This window comes from Chelmon rostratus, chromosome 6 (genome assembly GCF_017976325.1).
Source record: "Chelmon rostratus isolate fCheRos1 chromosome 6, fCheRos1.pri, whole genome shotgun sequence".
NCBI classification, from domain to species: Eukaryota; Metazoa; Chordata; class Actinopteri; order Chaetodontiformes; family Chaetodontidae; genus Chelmon; species Chelmon rostratus.
Genome location: NC_055663.1, coordinates 17,355,276 through 17,374,827, shown reverse-complemented (window position 1 = coordinate 17,374,827; position 19,552 = coordinate 17,355,276). Strand labels below are relative to the sequence as shown.

Below are 19,552 nucleotides of genomic sequence, written 5' to 3'. Positions count from 1 at the left end.
TTGTCTGCTTTTCTGATGCAATGATTCTGATAGAGACCTCTGTAAGAAGCAGAAATAAATCCATGTCAAATACTTTGTAAAATAATTATACACAGCACGGTACATGTTGTGTCAAATGATACTCAGCTGACCGAAGGAACATTATGAAGGATTGTGGTGGACGTCCGGACAAAGCCGTGCCTGTGCTCACTCAGTTTGGTCAGCATTTCTTGTTTCTGTCTCCCCCATAACTTAGAGTTCTCCTCCAGCTGTAATACATGCAAACGAAGGCGACACTTCCACTTAATCTTGAATGAAAAACTGAATAAGTCAATGAAACAGTGAATTTTTTTGTGTGTATTTTCACCTGAGCCTCCAGTGTTTGGACTCTTGTCTCAGCTGCTTCCAGTTTGTTCAGTAAACTGAGTCTCTCCTTGAGCGGCAGGGTGTCTTTTGTCTGAAGGGAACATGACACACAATAATGTGGGACTTCAGTAACTGCAAGGCAACATCTGGGTAGTACAACAATACTTTACAATATATTATTCAAGATACATCTGATGAGAGTTTTGAAACATTTCCACACTTTGAATGCTGGCTTGAACGTGCAGGATCACCTGTTGTGTGATGATCAGGTCGGGCTGCTGAATCCTCTCCAGCTCCTCTCTGAGACGAGTATTTTCTGCTGCCAGGGCCGACTCTCTCGCTTCCTTTCTGTGGCCAGTCTCATCTATGCAGCATAAAGAGACGCTCTGGCTGCTGCAAACGTTTGCGCAAACACAAAATGCCCGATCCCACCTACCTCTTTGCTTTTTCAACACCAGCCTTTGGTCACCAGTCTGTTTATTCTTTTCTCTGAGTTTGCTGTCCAATGCTTTCTCTATCTTCTCAATGATCTGAAAATTTTGGATGGTGCAAGCGTATAGAATATTATCTTCTGTTTCTGTTATTCATGGAAAGCTGCTGTGAAATCAGATGTGTAGCGCTGACTGTTCACCTTTTCCTGATGTTTCACCGTGGCCTCCGAAGTCGCCATCTTTTCCAAGCGACTCTGCCGCCGCTGCAGATCCTCCTGCTGCTGCTGGTGATCTCTCTGAAGTCTTAGCAGCATCTTCTCACTGTCATTCTTCTGCACAACACACACGAAAGGAAGACAGAATTTTAAACACAACATACACACTGACATGAATTATTTAAGTTTGTCCAAAATGTCGTCTAACCTTGATCAGGTCATTCTGCAGCTGTTGGATTCTGTCTCTTTGCGAGGCACCTTTACTGGTCTCACTGGCCAGCTTGAATTTCAGAGAGGCTTCAAAATGTACACAGCAGGATAAATATAAGTAATGCTGCACATGTGTCTGTTATTGGTGCATTTTGTAAAGGCACAGGAATGTGCTGTTTTGATCAGAAAAGGACAGCTAAGTTTATCTAAGATGAGAATTAGCATTTGATCTGTAATGCACGAAACTTAAATCTCACTGTCTTTTCAAATTGAGAATGATTAACATGCCAGTTCTGAGGCTCGGGCATTTCACCAATAATGATCAAAATGCTCATCAATAAAGCTTTTGAAAATGCAATGGAGCCTCTGTTGGATGGGACTTAAATTTAGTCCCTTTGCTTTGATGCCAGCAGAGAGACCTTCAGGGACATCCTTTCACTGAGGGTCACAAACTGTCCTTCAGGAGATAAGGGATGCACTACCCACAGAGCTTATCGCAGTCTGTGGCCTAAATGAGCTGCCTTATCATAGAACGGCACAGTCTCACACAGGCATAGACACTCACAAGGATTAGCAAGCAAGCTACCATCCACATCACTGCTTCATCTGCCAATGAAACGCCCTGAAACCCATAACAACATGGACTGAAGGTTCAACAACTGTTGCCTGGATAGTAAACTTCCTCACATTTTTTTTACATTTGATCTGGTGAGCAAAAAGAATGTCAGTCATTGTTTTTGCATGAGATTGGTTCAGGCTTATTTTAAGAAGGAGCAATTAACCACAGTGCTCTTACCTATACGGTCAGCAATCTCAGCCTTGGTCATGACGTCGATGTCTGTGTCATCCAGCAGGTCTCGTCCAAGGTCCCGGTGCAGAGACAGATCAGCGTGGAGCTGGCTGTTTTCTGCCTCCAAATTCAGCACCTGAGTCCTCAGCGCTATGATGTCATCCGCCATCTTGCTCATGGCTGAACGATAGTTTTCCACCTCCTGGAGACATGTGGACGGTCAGACTCGTGCTAGGTGCTTGAAGGAGGATATTTGTCACAGATTGTTTAAAAAGAACAATTTAATCCCTTTTATCCATTTTAATGCCGCAGAGCTCGTAGAGAAACCAGTTTGAGTTCCATGAGTGCCGTCAAGGTTGGCATGAAGTGCAAACGAGATGAAAAACTATCCCCACAATGGATGTTTGTCATCAAACAGCCAAAAACAGGGCAAAAATGGCACAAAACATTCCCAGAAACCTGAAGAGACAGATTTGATGGGTCTATGTGATCACGACCACTAGATGTCTCTTCAGGCCCATCTTGAAGAGTTGTCCAATACGGGATGTGGTCAACAAAACACGTCTGTATCCTAATACAGTTAAAAACATCCCAGCAGCAAATACATTATTGCATATACAGTTTGTCACAAGGCTCAGTGACGCAAAGAATAATTGATTTCTCTTGGTTTTGGATAAGCACATAACATGAGAAATGGGACAACTGGAAGCCAAAAGACAATATTCCGCCATATAAAGTGTGATGTTCCTGTAATCGATTGTCTAAGGTTTGGGTACAATGAATTCATGACTCTGGCTCCTCAAATCCAAAGGGACAGCAACACCCTATCCTGTTAAAGTCTTTTGTCATGGGAGCTTTAACTGGGGATTTCGGATAAATCCTAGTCGTGCATTCACAGAGTTGCCCTCCTGTGAAAGCCTGTTTGTTGAGCTGCAGAGGCAAACCTCATGTCAAATTCATGAGAGCATTTCAGCAGGGCAGACTTAAAAACAGAACAGAACAGAACAGAATTTTTAAAAGTTTCTTACACATTTTTTCCTTCCTTTTCACATTCTAGATATGAAATCCCTCACTGACTTCAGAGCTGCTTCCTGGAAACGTATTGTTGCAGAGCTCGGTTATCAAGACATTTCTCTGTGTCGGGCTTGTGCGTGTTGTCTAGCAGCTTGTATCTGCTCATTGTTCTCCCCTCTGTGAAGAGAAAGAATTGAATGGAGGCCGGGAGATGGGTGCAGCTGCACGTGTGAGGAGCGGGCAACGATTAGGGGATTCCAATCTTGGATGGTGTGGCTGTGACTCCCGTGGGACACGAGGGTGAAATTGAGCATCTAATTGAAAGGGCAGGGACGAGGTGACAAGCATGACTGTAGATGAGATGGTGTCTCTGCTGGGGGGCCCCAGAGGCATGATGGGGAGGACAGCTCCCAATGATGAGTCTGAAAAGTCCCATCATGTGTCGGATGTAAAAGGGGAGTCTCTGCCTCTGTCTTTGAATAGGGGAGGCCCCCTCCCCTCTCTATGATTTGAGGACATTAGAGTGGTCTTGCTGTCATGCACACTGTCACTTAGGGAAATTGTGTCACAGCCAGAAAGCAGCTGGATTGTGATATTTAATCAGGTTTTTCCAAACAATTATCCTTATGATTATGTATGTCTAGTAGTAATATACAGTAAATGCATGTACTGTCACTATGAAATTGTTACCCAGATATCTGCCTTTCATATAATTTATCAAATTTACATAGATAAACATAAAATCTACATGCATGTTAATTCCAATCAATCCAAAGATCTGAGCAGTGAATTTGAATAAGAAAATGAAATTATAAGGAAAACCTACAGGAGGTTGTGTGTGTTACTGCTTCAGCATCCTCTCGCCTTCCCGTCACTGTTCACTAATCAAACATGACAGCGGGGATTGCCTCACTGATAGATTCAAGAGTTATGGTATTGATTACTTCTAATCACCTTAGTTTGGTGGTCAGTGATCTCTGCCATGTAGGCGACGTCCTGATAGTCATGCAGAGGGGGTCTAAGGTATGAACACAGAAAATAAAAATAACTCATTAGTGAAACACATCCACAAAAATCTTTGTTTTAATCCCACCAAAATTTCATTCCTGTGATGACACCACATTAAATCCATGCTTGTCAACCGTGGCTGGCTGTCTTACCGCTTATGTGGGTGATGTACGTGATAGGTGTGGTCTCTTTTGAGCTTGTTGGCCTGCAGCCTCTCAGCTGGTCTCTGCTGTTCTCGTTTGCTGTGGGGGTAATTTGTTAGGATCTGTGCCAGGGCATCACGTGATGGGAGGTCGTAACCATCCTCCTGAAGCTACAGAGGAAATTGACAGGGGATCTTTTTCATTGACAAAATCGATCTCCACACTGAGCTAGAAACTCTCAGAAATAGTTTGTGACAAACATCACTTTTAATATTCAGTTTGTCATTTTTTAACCACTCAAACAATCAGCTTGATACATTTCTGACTTATAATGAGAAAGACTTACAGCCGTGATTCTGAACTGATGACATGTTTCAGGAGTCTGTTACAGAGAATGATGCATTACTTCTGTTACTTTTGCATCCCAAATTAGTCTATTAGGAATGCTCTTGTTGTATTTTATGTTTATTTCATTGGATTTGTGGGTCAGGAAGAGGAAACAATCAAGAAGTTCAGCCTCTGTGGGATCTAACTGAACCTAAGCATAAATAACACCATCTTCATCAAATCTGTCAAAGGGAGCGGTTATCACATACCTACATATTTCTTTTCCTACATCCTGTGTTTAAACTTGAATGATTACATACAGCAGTGGGGTCTGTTCCCCAAAATCACAAGGAGGTCAAGCCAATATTAACAACACACACAGGTTATATACACGACAAGCAGCACAAGCAAGGAGCCTTAATTTTGGCATATGCTGGCGGTTAGTTGCACAAGCCAAATGCTTAACAGTCCTCCAAATAACAGTGTGGGAGGATTGCTGTGAAGGGCACCTTAAATCTACTGGTTTTTTTTTTATACAGTTTTTATTCAAAAAACATTGTAGCTGTGACCTTTTGATACTGTGCTTCTGTCGGGCCTGTTCTACCTCTCCATCGCTTGAAGATAAAGGCTGTTACATCACTATGCATACAGTACCCACTCTATAACAAGAGAGCTCTTAGTCAATAGCCATAAAAGTCCTTTTATGAGCCCTGCATATACAATGTACACTGTCAATGACTGCGGTTGCCAGGTAGCACAGATTCAAAGAAATGACATGAAATTGAGTCATTATCTATTATCTTCCTACAGACTCTCCCTCCAACACAAATACCTCCACACTCCCAGAGCCTACCTTTGTAGCTGCAGGCTTGCTCAGTGATTTTGTCTTTTTTGAGGCCTTCATCCAACAGAAAATGTCAGAGTCCTTCTCAGAACAGTCAACACATAACTGATGGTGATTGTGAAGATGGAGCGCTGTCATCCAGTTGAAACAATTGACCTGTAACCACAACACAGACCTTAGCAACATTCAGGGCCAATGACAGGAGCTCCTGTAATGTGCAAAATACTGTAGTATCAGGTTTCATATTCAGCACAACTCAAAGCAAAACAATGGTACACAACTTTTTTTTGATCTGGCATTTCTAAATCCCTATTTTACAAAGGACGGCTGTGGCTCCAGAGGTAGAGCGGGTTGTCAGGTCGGCGGGTTGATACCCAGCTCCTCCTGTCTCCATGTGTCCTTGGGCATAATACTCAAATCCAAACCACTCCTGATGCTGTGTCATAGGTGTGTATGAGTGGGTGAATGTGGCATGTGTTGTAAGGCGCTTTGAGTGGTAAAAGTAGTCTTGAAAAGTGCTATATAAATGATGTCCATTTACCATTAACTCACAACATTTATTCAATTACTGTACTTAAGTATAATTTTCAAGTACTTGCAAATATTGTATTTTAATTTTTATCCTCCACTACATTTTGAAGGCAAATATTTCACTTTTAACTCCACTACTTTTGCTGTATTTGACAGTTTTAGTCACTGATTGCTTTGCAGCTTCAGATACATGTAATACATGAATGTGCAGTTCTTGTCTTTCAGTTTAACAATAAGTCAGTTCCTCCACAGCCAAACACACTGCAAGTTCCTTTGTCCATATTCCTGTGGAAAGCATTTAAATATTTTTCCCCAAGTGTCAAATTAACTATGATTGCTGCAAGGTAATAATAATATAAATACTCTTCTGCAACTAAGCCACCAAGCACTATATGAAGAAGTGGTTAGCCCACCTTTATTAGCTGGAACATTAAAGTGATTCCACGTTAATGCATCAGTGATTATAATCCAATGAAATTAGTAGATCTGCAAACTCAATACCTTTACTTTGTGCATTTCAAAACTTCTATACTTTTACTTAAGTTAAATTCTGAATGAAGGAACATTTCTGCAATGTGGTATTGCTATTTTACTTATGTGAAATATCAGAGTACTTCTGCTTCCACCATTGTGCCTTTGTATCTTGCAATCATGAAAAACAACATCAAATCTTGTGTTTATGCTCAAAAGCAGCGTGTAATAATCAATGGAATCAAAGGGAGGTTTCTGCTCTGTGAATACCAGCCCTCACATGAATTAGCCTGGATAAACAGATTGATGCCGACTGACTAATGATTTCTAGGTGACATGCTGTGCAGCACCTGTGGCTCCCTCTGGGCATTTATTTCCAGCTTCACTCAGATAGTCTGATGTCAAATCACTAACTCTGTGCAAAAGAAATATTTCGTTTCAGCAAGAGGAGCTTAATTAAACAAAGTATAAATAAACAAATTGTCATAAAAGAAAATCATGTATCTCCTAATTTTGAACAGAAAAAGTGAAAGATTAAGTGTGCAGCAAAACAGACCATTTATGGATTGTCAGTATGTTGAAAACATGAGTTTTATTAAACTCATGAAAAGTTCACAGCCAGTGTAAGAGAAAGACATCTGAGCCATTATGAATGTCACATGATCTTAAAGCCTTCAATTAACCAGACTGCTGTGTGTGTATTTTCTTATATGTTTCCATTGTCCGTGAAACGTGATATATGTCGTAAATAAAGTTTAACTTACCTAAAGTGTCTATGTGCACATGCTTGTATGCAAATGTGTGTGGAACCTTCAATAGCATGGATCAATAACTGTCCTGCTTGGGTAGCTCATTAGGAGTCTGGAACAGACAATCCTTGATGGCACAAGATCTGATTGATGATGAATGATTAAAGTGGGGGCAGGGAGGAACAGTCAATGATCTCTGCCTGGCTCTCTTTTTACAATCTGTGCTTGATCTGCATCTGGAAACAATGTAAAAACATGTTCTGTTAGTCACATATTTATGTTCTGTTGAATACATATGAGAGGGAAACCTGACAGTAATGCAGTGCATTAAGCAACCGCCCTGCCCTTTTCATAGTTGTTTTTTGCAAGCAGTGAATTGTGTCGGACACCAAATCAGCTTAGTGCAATGGAAAACAACTCTGAGAAAAATAAGAAAAAATACTAAACAACTATTTTTGCTTGTTCAAATGTGGAGATGTTGGACAGTACCAATGTGTGTTAGCCTAACTCAAAATTTGCAGGTAATTCAATTCATTTCAATGCCAGCTATCATGTGCATGACCATCTCAGCTATAAAAATCCTCTGTTCGGTTTTTAGATAAATATTTTCATAACTGACTGCTTTAATTCATGATAAATAATTCACTGGATGCTTGCAGCTATGTGCTCTGCTACAAGACATAATCTCTCATAATGCAACAAGGGAAAACCTGTACAAATGAAAACACTTCCCACAGAGTCTAATATCACATTAGCATGTATGAGATCACCCGACAAATTTGCAAAATCCTCAGAACAAAATAATTCATATTCACATGTTGTGCTTTGCAGTTGCTGCTCAGTTTCAGAATGCCTCTGACCCTGTTACATGTAATCTGTGGAGAGCTGGGGAGGGGGTCTAAGTGACACAGTGTCGACCTGCTCTGTGGTCTGGGCTTTCTATAACTTCATCAGAATTCAGCACACAGCCAGCAAATGGGCTTTTCATTGGAGTGACAGCTCCAAGTCCGCTGCCACACAGAGCTTCAATTAGCCTGCCAGAGTGAGGCGGCTCCCAGGAGCTTTCTCTACATCCACATATTCCACCTTTCCTGTCCAACACCGTTTATTTTTTCCCCTCAATCCTTCATCTGACCCACACTTCACTCTTTTTCTCACTTCTCCCACATTTGACCTCAGTATCCTCCAAACGCCACCCTCCCATGCCGCCATCCATACGTGGCAATCAGAGCGGAAATGCCTGTAACGTGCTAATGGACACAGAGGTACAAGGGGTGTTGGAAACTGACGCCAATCGAAGCAGAAAGGAGAAAGAAAACTGAGAAAAGAGGATGTAGTGGTTTACACAGCTGGTCTCTCTTCACCACAGGAATTCGGGGCTGCTCAGTTCCTGTTTCATGTCTGTGCTGCTGCCGTGCTGCATAATCAAGAAATAATGGGATTAGAAGAGAGAAGCATAGCAACATAGTTTTACTGATGTTTAACCAAAAGTCATTTCTTTTCTAGCATTACAAGTACTAGAATCTGTGGTCACCTACTGGAGCAATTGCTAAGAGCAATCATCAGCATTACACTAATATGACTGATGAGGTGTGGCAGACCTTCAGCTTTAGCTCACTTTAGGTGAGTTAAGTAAGTGCGGTTTCTCTCATTTATAGACTTCCTTTTTTTACAGAGCCACCAATACACAGATGTGTAGCACCTCTCTGCTGAAACTTTTATACTGAAATACCTACAATTAGTTTTCCAACATCTTAATACCAATATATCAACGCGGTCAGTAGGCGATACAGGGGGGAATGTTAGCAAAATGGGCAAAATGCATCCCCCTTGTTAACCTGCCATCCTCCCTCTTCATCATCAGAGAGAGTGCAGGGGCAGGGTTTAGTTGAATATGTCAGTCAAGTCTGCCTGACTCATTGATCCTTTATCTGACTGAGGTTTGTGCAAGTTAGAATATACATCCCGACCATGCTCTGAAATGTCAGCAGCCAAACAGTGCTGTGTATTGATAAATCCACAGGGCTGTCCGTCGTTCTGAAGTAGCAGACTTTTTTAATTATACCTTTTTCTCTCAGTCCCGCCCTTCTGCCAGTTTCATCTTGGAGCTGTGATATTCTCAAAACTATATATTATAAATATACAATTCTATGCTACTGTATATTGTAGCCTGTGTCACCTTCATGATCAATGTGGCAAGTAGCATGTGTAGTAGGAGTTTAGCAGTGACAGGATCATATAGACACACTGCAGCCTGTACATTCCTATAAAATTCCTTTAGTATTTCTATGTTCATTCAGTTGCATCTATGCTGCTGAAAATACATCCCCAGACCAAGCCACGAAATACTTACATTGATATAAATGCACTCATAGGAATAATTTCCCTCACAGTATACAGATGGAGACGATTGGAGACATGGAGATGATTTGACACACAAGATGTGCCAGGAAGTCTTCTAAAAGCCTGCTCATTAATACTGATATCAAGTAGAGATAGTGGACATGTTACATAAGATAATCACTTTAACTTGCACATATTTCATAGTTATTATAGATTATTATTACGATATGCAAAGATGAAAATTGCATTTTAAAACGCAGCTTTTAATTTGCAAAGAATTTGTAGCTACATTTGTCATACTAACCTGATCTACATAATTCTGCTATACAATTTACACACCAAACAACGAAAGCCCCCATTAATTGTAGAAGTAAATTATGTCGGGGGAAATTCCCTTTCAAATTCTTATTCAGTCAAATTGATAATAATTTATCTGCATTTAGGTTTTACATGTAGTGACACTGAATTATGCAAAACTGAATTTAAACTAATTGTTGTTTTAACCAGAAATGACTGAAACGTGTTTTGTGCCACCAAGAAAATGTAATTACAGGGCTCCCCTGAGACATTTTGCTCCGTCTGCCATATCTGTGCCCTGTCAGCGAAATAAAATTAGATCTGCAGTGAGCTGTTCTGTGGGTATAACGTTTTCTTAAATAAGGAAATAGAGAGAGAGACACACACACACACAGAGTGAGAGGGTGGATAGAGAGAGAGGGAGAGGTGTGTGTGTCAAGGGCAACGTGCAGCCCTGACTCAAGGACGTGTGAGGCTGACAGCCAATGCTGCTCCTTATGAGGTCCAATGTGAGAGCAAAGCCAAGGATTATCAGTAAATCAACGTCTGTCAATTACGACTACGCTGCTGTGAAACCACAGCGCTCCATAAACAAACAGGGCAAGCACGTAAAGGCAGGGTCAGCCCTGAGCGTAATGAATAGTGTGGGTGACTGAGTGCATCCAAACACGCAGCTCAGTGACAGAAGGGTGGTGGAAATAAAACTAAAATATGACCTCCACATTTTAACAAACCACAGCTACGTCCAATCCCCAAATCGTGGATAGAAATAGCAAGAACTGTTTGATCGATCATACTTTTCACACTGACTGATGTGCTCAGATCCTTTACCAACTTAAAAATACTCCATCACAAATAAGTCCAAATTTAAAATCCTTCTTAAGTAAAAGTACAGAAGTATCATTAAAGTGTTCAAAGTAAAAGTATTTGTTTGGCAGAAAAATGGCCTCTTTAATTGATACAAAAAATTACATTGCTGACACTGATGCATAAACATGTATTTTAATGTTGTAGCCAGCTGAGGTGGAGCTGGTTTAAACCATTTTATTTACAGGTAAGTAGTTCAGCCTTGTGGTTACCAACCTAGGGTCGGGTCCCTCTAAAGGGACACAAGTTAAATCTGAGGGTTTGTGAGATGATACATTTGACACAGAAGAAGAAAAAGTTCTTGTATACAAACGTAGATTCATTTTTCAGTTTATTTCTCTAATCTTTGCTTTTTCTGATTGAACTTTTACCTCTTTGGGGCTCAAACACTTCAGACTAAACTATGTGAGAAGAAGAAGGGAAGCTGTCTCTCTGATTAAACTACTAACAACTCATAGACATCTGAAACATGACAGACCCCAACTACACAGCTTTTTTGTAAGGGGTCAAATAAATGTTGTGGAGTACTACATTTCCCCCTGAAATCGATGCAGTACAGGTATAAAGTAGCATAGAATAAAAATACTCAAGTACAAGTACTGTACATTTGTACTATACTTGAGCAAATTAACTTACTATAGTTGCATTCCACTGCGAGAAGTTACAACTGTTATCAGAGATTATCAGCCTACACTTCACTTTACAGTATTTTGGGGAAACAAAAAAATCTGTAACCTATGAAGACCACTGAAATTCTGAAGTTTACTGTATTCTGATTAATGTGAGTTCCCTGATGACTGAGCCTCTGGGGGACAAGGAAGCAATCTAAACCAGGCCTAAAGCTTTGCCAGCAGCAGGCTGGTATCCATGTCGCAGTCAGCTGCAGCACAGCAAGTATCAGTGACTGCTTTTCCCCGCTGGCACGACATGACCTTTCCAAAATGCTATACAACTGAAGCTTAATGACATACACACCAGTTGACATTTACCCAAGCCAGCTCGCTGTTGAATAGTTCAGAGCAACATCAAAATGCTAACATTGCTTGTGCCCAAAAGGGACCCCCAAGAGTGAAAGGCATGAGATATGTGTGAAACTCAGCATATTATAACAACAGCATGTGAAACAAACCAGAACTTTTTAATTGGTTTTGTAAAAACTGTTCAATTGCAAAAATCATGCTGGTCAGTGGTCCACTAAAACCAAACTAATCCAAATGCATTAAATATCTTAAAATTAAAAGCGAGCCACATCGAGTCAGAGTAAGTGAAAAGGGCATGAAGATTGATGAGGGAGTGGTCGGTGTGCCTGCTCTGTAATGCATCATTCCCATTTTGGCAGGACTGTCAGTGGGATTGAATTTACATCAGAGGGCAGACAAGTGATGCAATGATGTCAGCACCAGCCACACACCTCTTCCTGCAAACACCAGCCTTAGGTCAGACAAGTCAACCGATGTGATTACATAGCTTAGAGAGAAACACCAACTTCCAGCCCAGGTCCTGTCAAGAGATGGATATCTGGAAAACACTTTGTTCCTGAAAGCCGATGGCCTGCATCTTGATTATCTCAGTGTGGGAGAACAGGTCCATAGAGCAAGTGCCATTAAAGAAAGGGTCAATGGACTCAAATGATGACCACATAAATTGTTCCCATTCCAGTGTGTGCATTACTGTGGGGAAGATGGCTATTTAGAGTGCTGTTTGGTATGTATTCATCAGTCATAGTGTCTTTGCAGCCTTGGATAAGACCATTTATCATGTGTAGAAAGGAATAATGGGATTAGTCAGGGGTCCATCAGAGGGTTAAAGACTTACATTAGCTTCATATCGACCAAGGAGACCAAAGGCACTGGGGGCTGATGGGATATTGTGCATTTTATGTACATCATTTAAATTTCTAAAATCAGATAAGAACGCAGAATAGAGAGGTTAACGCTTCAACCCTTTTTTGTGCAAGACAATGCTCTGCTCTGAAGTGACCAGGCTGGGCCTTGTATAGACGAACAGATGATGGGCCATTAGCTGGAGCTGAGCTGATACAAGACACGCTAGACAATAGCTGACACCGCCGGAACGGCTTCATTGTGAAGCAATAGCAGCAGCACATCTGCATTCAGAGGGGATTGCGAAGTTACACATTTAGCTGAGGTGGGAATAACAGAATGGCTTTCAATCTGTTGTACACGGTCAGCTCCAGCTGCAGAGTATAGATACAGGCCCCTGCACTGCACTTCAAACAGAGCAGCCCAGCCCCACCTGCACACCAGGCAGGAGCCAAGGAGCTCCCTGCATCCCCACTCCGCCTTTATCAGAGAACAACAGGAGAACGAGGCAAACAACTGAGGAATTAGCAGGAAATAAGAGGTGTCTTAATGTCTCTGCTGTGTCTTAAAGGTAGACTCGTGAATCCCTGTGAGGTGAATCGAACTGAGAATTTACCTAAATGGTTCTCACTTGTATTTTGGTTCCAGATTTCTTATTAGAGGCACTGATTGAGATATTTCAGTGTGGTGCTTTCTTGCGAACGTCAAGTGTTAATAATAAACACGTGCTTGGGGCACTTCCATATAACAGCTATCAGAGCCTTGGCTTAAGATGACCCTCAGTGTTCAAGGTCTCTAAAGCTTACAGCTCTTGTATTAAGACTCAGACTGAACCGCCCACATTCATGGACCCCCCTCCTACACACGCCTGGTTTGCTCCATAGCCTTTCTTTCTGCTTTTGCCTGCCAAGGCCAGCTTCTATCATGTCAGTTTTGCCTACATTTCAGTCCAAGACTTACGTATACTGGACAGCGGCCATTGCCTGTTGGCCTTGTTGATTGCATTATCTGCAGAATGTCTTCAATATCTGGGACAAATGAACTAATGGAAAAAAACACAGATGGGAAATTACAACAGCCTGTGAGAGAGGCTCTATGATCATCTACATCTATGACAAAAGACAGAAGACGAACATTCAAGGTTGTGGAGTCAAATATTAAGAAGAACGTATTCACTTCAATGCGAAGTCTGTTAGATATTATTGTTCTGGAAAACAGAATGTCATCACTGGACAATGTATTTGTAGTGGTCAAAGTAGTCCAAACAAAACCAGAAAACCAGACCTGATAACGATTCATTCATCACAGTGACAAAAGAAAGCCACTAGATGTCACTGCGGCCCCATTTCATCCCCCATCAGCTGATGGATGGATGGAGCCTCTGTGTGTGAGAACTGCTTAGAGACAGCCTCTGTGCAGCGATGCTCACTCTTCTGTGTCTAAACTGCACAGCTGCAATTTGTGGAAAAGTGTCTGCAAACCTATTACTATTCAGGACCAGTTCCACACTTGCCGTCCCTCTGTCTGCAATACTCTCAAACCACAACAGTGCCCGGCAGCGGGGGGCTCGGAAATTACTGTACTGCTGCAGCTCTGCTGGAGTAGGACTGCATACATTATGCTGCATCTGACCCTGGGGTCCTGCCTGCAGGGAGTACATAGCCCTGCCAATAAAAAATAAATAAAAGATTTCACACATTCTTGTTGTTGTTATTGAAATAATTGCAGTGGTGATGATGCTTGGAGACCAGCTTGACAATCAAACGCATGACAGTTATACAGTTCTGACTGGTATCATGTGCAAAGTTGATTTTATTTTAGTTAGCAACAGATAGATGATCTATGGCAGAGAGAACACAGGTAATCAGATTGGCAAAAAACACTCATACAAAGGGGAACAATTATCAAAGTACTCCTTATCCCATTCCTCTCTTTGCTTCCTCCCTTTTATCTACACCTTTCAGTCACATGACACAAAAAGGCAAAGAGGAAATATTAATGCCCAGCAGACCTACCTGACTGCTGCTATCCAGTTTCTGTTTGTTCTGACTGATGGGGGGAAAAGTAATCAGATTCTTTTCAGGGCAGCCATTGCACAAAATCAATACTATATAAGGAGGCCTGATGAATTTGAAATTTGTACTCAGAGTGGATATTGATCAGTCTCAGTCAAAAGACTTCTGAAGCCCATGTAGATTTACAATCGATATGTAGTTTAAAACACATAACTCTACTATTATAAATCTAACACCAGTAAAGAGAATGCATGTGAGTAACATCAACATTAATCTATTCATTTTAGAATAACTTAAATTGATTGTAGTGTTATGTTGTATGTGCCAAGCAGAGGTGCTTTGACTTTCGTGTTCTTCACTTCAAATTGAGGGGACTCATAGCGCTGATGCTCTTGCAGCAGGAATTACAGAGAGGGAGAGTCAGGCTGGGCGTGGTGCTCTTGCCTGGGAGGGACAATATGGGTGAAGGACCCCTCCTCCTGGTGTGCCTGAAGCAGGAACGATTGTACAGTCGCTGGGATATTGCATGGAGGAGTCAGTAGAGATTCTGGATATTCAATACCATCACACAGTCGGTGCATCACCCCTTGTACTAGAACAATCAGCTTTTTCTATAAGATGTCAGAGAAATAAACAATTCTAATCTCATTAAGAAGTAATTCCATATAAATTTCAGTGCTTGTGTAACCTTGATACGCTTGAAATGAAATCCTCATAATGCCTGACCTAACATGGTGGTCTGGCAGACAGAGCCTCTATAACGTGTGATTGAAAGTATCTCTGTCCAGTCTTCCTGTGGCTCAAAATGAGAGCTGTGTGCAGGAAGGTATTCTCCAGACTCCGATCAAATATCATTAGGAGCGGATACACATCGCCTGGACTAATCCAGATGTTCCCCGCAATTACATTTTAGCCTCTTAGACCTATCTGACCCAAGTTCAATGCAATAGTGCTTTCCGGGCAAAACTTAATGATTGAGTTACTGGCTGGAAAGGGAGTCTAGTAAAAAATAAACTTATGAGCCTTAATCATATAAAATTTGCCTTTACAAATTAAATTCTTACTTTAATTAAAGACTGTAGTTTTGTTAATAGAGGGTCCAAATTTAGCATAACAGCTCATATCAGCATTTTTTAATTATCAATCAAGTCATATAGTCATATTACTCTAAACACAGCTCTGAAATTGCTTTACATCCTCAATAATTGTTCATAGCTCTAGCTATCACACAAGGTTTAGAGCTGTAAAAGAGTCAGCATGTTGAGAACAATTGCACTATTTTGCTGGTAACATGATGCAAAAATGACAAATAAAAGGACAACATAAAAATACCACAATAACGCAGTGTATGAGACGCCATCTAAAAGGAGTCAGATCAAAGTTTAAAAACTGGAGCACGAGAGGCATATTTATGTAAATAAACATACTATATGACATTTATAGAAATCAGCCCAGGCAGCAGGATGAGGCTGCATACATCTCGGAGACAGACTCTGGCCAGACTCTGCTCTGTTTCTTGCAATTTGAATGTTGGCTCACAAATGGATTCATTCATTAACCTGGCATCTGGAGGCCATCTAATAAGCAGACTTTTCCTTGAAGCACAACTCCAATCTGTCTCTCTGAAATGAGGGTGCTGAACTGCGATGAGCACAGAGGACATGTAGTCTGTGTCTGGGTGTGTTTGAGAAAGAAGAGAGAGGGTCACTGAGGAAATACAAGGCACTAAGCTATGCGTAGTCACACAGTCCTGCCTGCCTCCTTAACATTTGTTTGTTCGGCTTGTCTGAGCCACCTGCCCACTGACACCTGAATTATGCTGCGGGGATATTACTCTGTGTCCTATCAAACTCAGATTAAATGGGCTATTGAACCTTTCGATCTTTCTGGCTGAAAGCTGGTAATTCATGGTGCTGCAGACTCTAACACACCAATCTTCTGCCTCAGCAGAGGAGCATAGCGGGACCAGCTGCAGAGATGGCGACTGTCAGAGTGCTGCAGCAATGATGCGCCTCTCCATCCAGCAGCAGGCAACTAGTTGCAGCGAAGCCCCCCCGGCGCTGTCCATGGTGCTGAGGAGAACAAAAGCATCAAAGCGGGAGCTCTCCTCCTCGCTCCTCTCGTAAGGGGAGGGGCCGAGCTGCGAAGGGGGAGGCACCATGTGTACTTGATTCAATTAGGCAGTCTGTGAGGCCTCCCCTGGGAGCAGGCTGCAAAGAAGGGGGCTGCAGGCCTGTCTAACAAAGACGTTCAACCCAACCCTTTGCCCCTGCTGAATCCACCTCATTAGTCAGCCGAGTAAGTGTTGATCATCTCAAACTGTGTCCTCACCACACAGCAGCATGAGGAGGAACAGATCTTCCTCTGACTCTTTGAGAGGGCTGAAGACTGACAGATTAAGAACATGTACCCTTGTTAGGATGCACTGGTGAGTGCTTACGCTGCAGAGGTTTACTAACTGAAGAGGACAAAACCCCTTTCTTGTGCGTTTTGTGTAAGCTGTACATTTGTATTTGTTTGTATGAATACCAGGTATGCTAGCCAGTTATATTACACGCTTCTTCCAATCCATAGTTGTTGATCCAGTGCAGCACAAGCAGAAATTGACACAGGAATGAGAAAATAAACCAGCAGAAGAAATATCTGTGAGTCCAAACTGTGTGTGAGCACTGTGTGTGAGAAACCGTATCTCTTGGCAAACATCTGTCATATCCACTATCTGACACACAACACTGTAAGTCCAGCATGTTTCAAAGTTTCCTCTGCATCAGAGAGTATAAGCAGAGTATTTATCTCTTTTGAATGTCAGACAGATGAATATGGCACAGCGACATTAGTATTCCTTTTACGTTCTGCCGATCCTTTGAAACGCAGCAGATGTCTGTGTTTCTGCATTTGCACGCTGTCAGAGTTGCTCAGAAGCAATGGTGGAAAAAAAAGAGAAGAAAATGGAAACATCTGCTTGGTCCGCTTTAATCAGCGCCACGCCATATCTGTCAACACCAATCTGTTCAAAATATTTTCAAGGTCATCATATAGAGAAAAATTTTAATAATTTTGTTTAAGCTTTGGGTTTAGGTTGAGGTTCAAAGTGTTCAGATAGGACCACGGTGTCATTTGGTGTTTGATCCCATAGGAGACTTTTGGTGTTCATGACTGTATTAGCCACCAGGCAATAAATCAACTCAAGCTATTTTCTTTTAATCAAATTCTTTTTATTTGCACAAATAACTACCAGCATGAACAAAAAACAAATCTAGGCCCTGGCCTGTTCAGCCATCACACCCCAAATGCTCATGTGCACTCACATCCACATACAGGCCCACCAACCTGCAGCCTGACAGTCACACCTGCTGTGCTCTGGGACCACTTGGCTATTTTCGCAATCATTGCCATCATAGGAACCGGAGATAATTACACAGCTTCCACCCACCAGGCTGGCCTGCTTCGCTAAAACCATATTGCTCCTGTGCAGCAATAACACTTGTCTAAATGAATGCACGGCACTTTACTGCACGACTGACAGCGCCCATTTATTCTGCCGTCCAACTGGAAAGAAAAAACAAATTAATTTGGCACTTAAGGCCCCCACCCCTGTGAATAATGTATCACAGTTGCCTCAAACCGCCGCCCCCGCCCCCAAATCACCACCATTATTCATCCTCTTTATGATTCCAGTTTTAGGTAACACAACTGTTAAAGAGTCTTCCATCAGAGACTTTTACATTTGCACAGAAAGATGAATCACTGGTGTTTGATCTCAATCTGTTCTCATCAGCATTGCCATTTATCTTGAACGATTATCACATTTTTCTAAAACAAGAATTTATTCACTGTCTCCCCATTAAACACAGTGGAAAATGTCCATCTGTCACACCAAAAAAAAAAAAAAAAAAAAAAAAAAAAACACTAACCACTAATTGGTCTTTACATTTTTAAAGAGTACTTAGACCTTCATCTTCCCATTGAGTCTGTATCAGGTGCATGGTACAATTTTTTGCTAGTCATAGTCTCTTTGTTCACTTCACACTGTCTAGTTTATGGTCTGGGCATCAGAATAACAGCTCTCTAACAATTATCACTTGTGCACCCAGATTCCAGTAACACCTCTCCTCCTCCCCTAGGGGAGGACAGACGCTGGGCTTTACACTCTCTTGTGCCCCATTATATTTATGCAAATCAGACTCAAATCAGGGGAAATCAGGGGGCATCCTTTCCTGTTAGAGCTAATTAGCAATGAATGCTATATTGTATACATTATGCATGAAGTCCCCCTCTACCCTGCTATACATTGTGACCTTGAGCACAAGGCCAAGTTTGGATTGTAACTCTCTATTTTCTACAGTTTAGCAGAGAATAAAGGAACTCAGCCAGATAGGGACAAATTCTATACAGATCCTCCATGCTTTGCAATATAAAGCTGGGGTGACAGTCTGGGGAATATCGTTTGAGAATCATTGTCCAGGAACATAATGCTTATGAGCATAACGCACAAGAGAGCCATCCTGGCTGCAAAGACATCTATTAATATCATAAGGCTACAGCTTGCCCATGAATCAGGCCATAAAGGAGCCAAACAGCAGGACCAAGACAGAGGTGGTGAGACACATCACATCCAGGATTGCCACTCTGCTCCTGTGAGCTAGTAAATGGTATTTTCTCAGATCCCATAAAAGGGGCTGTACTAAGATAAAAATGTTGAAAAGCAATTATTAAAGAGCAATAAAGTATGTTTAGTACCCTCTCCAGGCAAGTGGTGCACATATTTTTTTAGTAACTGAGCCGAGAAGTGAGGCCAGTGGCTCCACGACTATCTGGGGGGCTCGATGTGAAAAGAAATTAAAGGAAAATAGTAGTAGACATGAATATGTCCTTTGTTATTGTTGGATCGTTCAGAAAGAAAATCTTGTTTTTTTTTTAAATTAGATCCAAGGTTAAAGGCAGTGTGGTTTGTAACAAGGACTGAAAACAGGGATAAAATGAGCCCCTATCTGTGTATCAAACAAGGTAATTTCAATTATATGTTTAATGTCAATTATATGTTTATGAGGTCGTAGTTAGAGGTGATGTTGTACTGGACTGTATTATACTGAGAGGTGTTTCTAATTTCTCTGTCCTTTACATACATT

General features: G+C 41.5%; 1 protein-coding gene across 1 annotated transcript; it reads right to left on the bottom strand.

Moving 5' to 3' along the window:
- Positions 1-122: 122 nt before the first annotated feature.
- On the bottom strand, positions 123-17,819 carry ccdc33 (coiled-coil domain containing 33). Its single transcript, XM_041938659.1, has 10 exons — positions 17,754-17,819; positions 4,166-4,326; positions 3,960-4,023; positions 1,998-2,193; positions 1,200-1,288; positions 977-1,108; positions 782-875; positions 597-709; positions 347-436; positions 123-248 (listed from the first exon to the last, which is right to left on the bottom strand). Exons 1-10 carry the CDS (start codon positions 17,817-17,819, stop codon positions 123-125), a joined length of 1,131 nt encoding a protein of 376 aa, XP_041794593.1.
- Positions 17,820-19,552: the final 1,733 nt, after the last annotated feature.

Bases quoted from the DNA above. Each gene is read 5' to 3' on its own strand.
- ccdc33 (XM_041938659.1), bottom strand. From the start codon at position 17,819: ATGGCAATGATTGCGAAAATAGCCAAGTGGTCCCAGAGCACAGCAGGT. The intron at 4,327-17,753 runs GTTGGTGGGCCT...TTTCCTCTGTAG, and splicing joins GTGTGACTGTCAGGCTGCAG to CTTCAGGAGGATGGTTACGA. The intron at 2,194-3,959 runs GTGATTAGAAGT...ACATGTCTCCAG, and splicing joins TCACTGACCACCAAACTAAG to GAGGTGGAAAACTATCGTTC.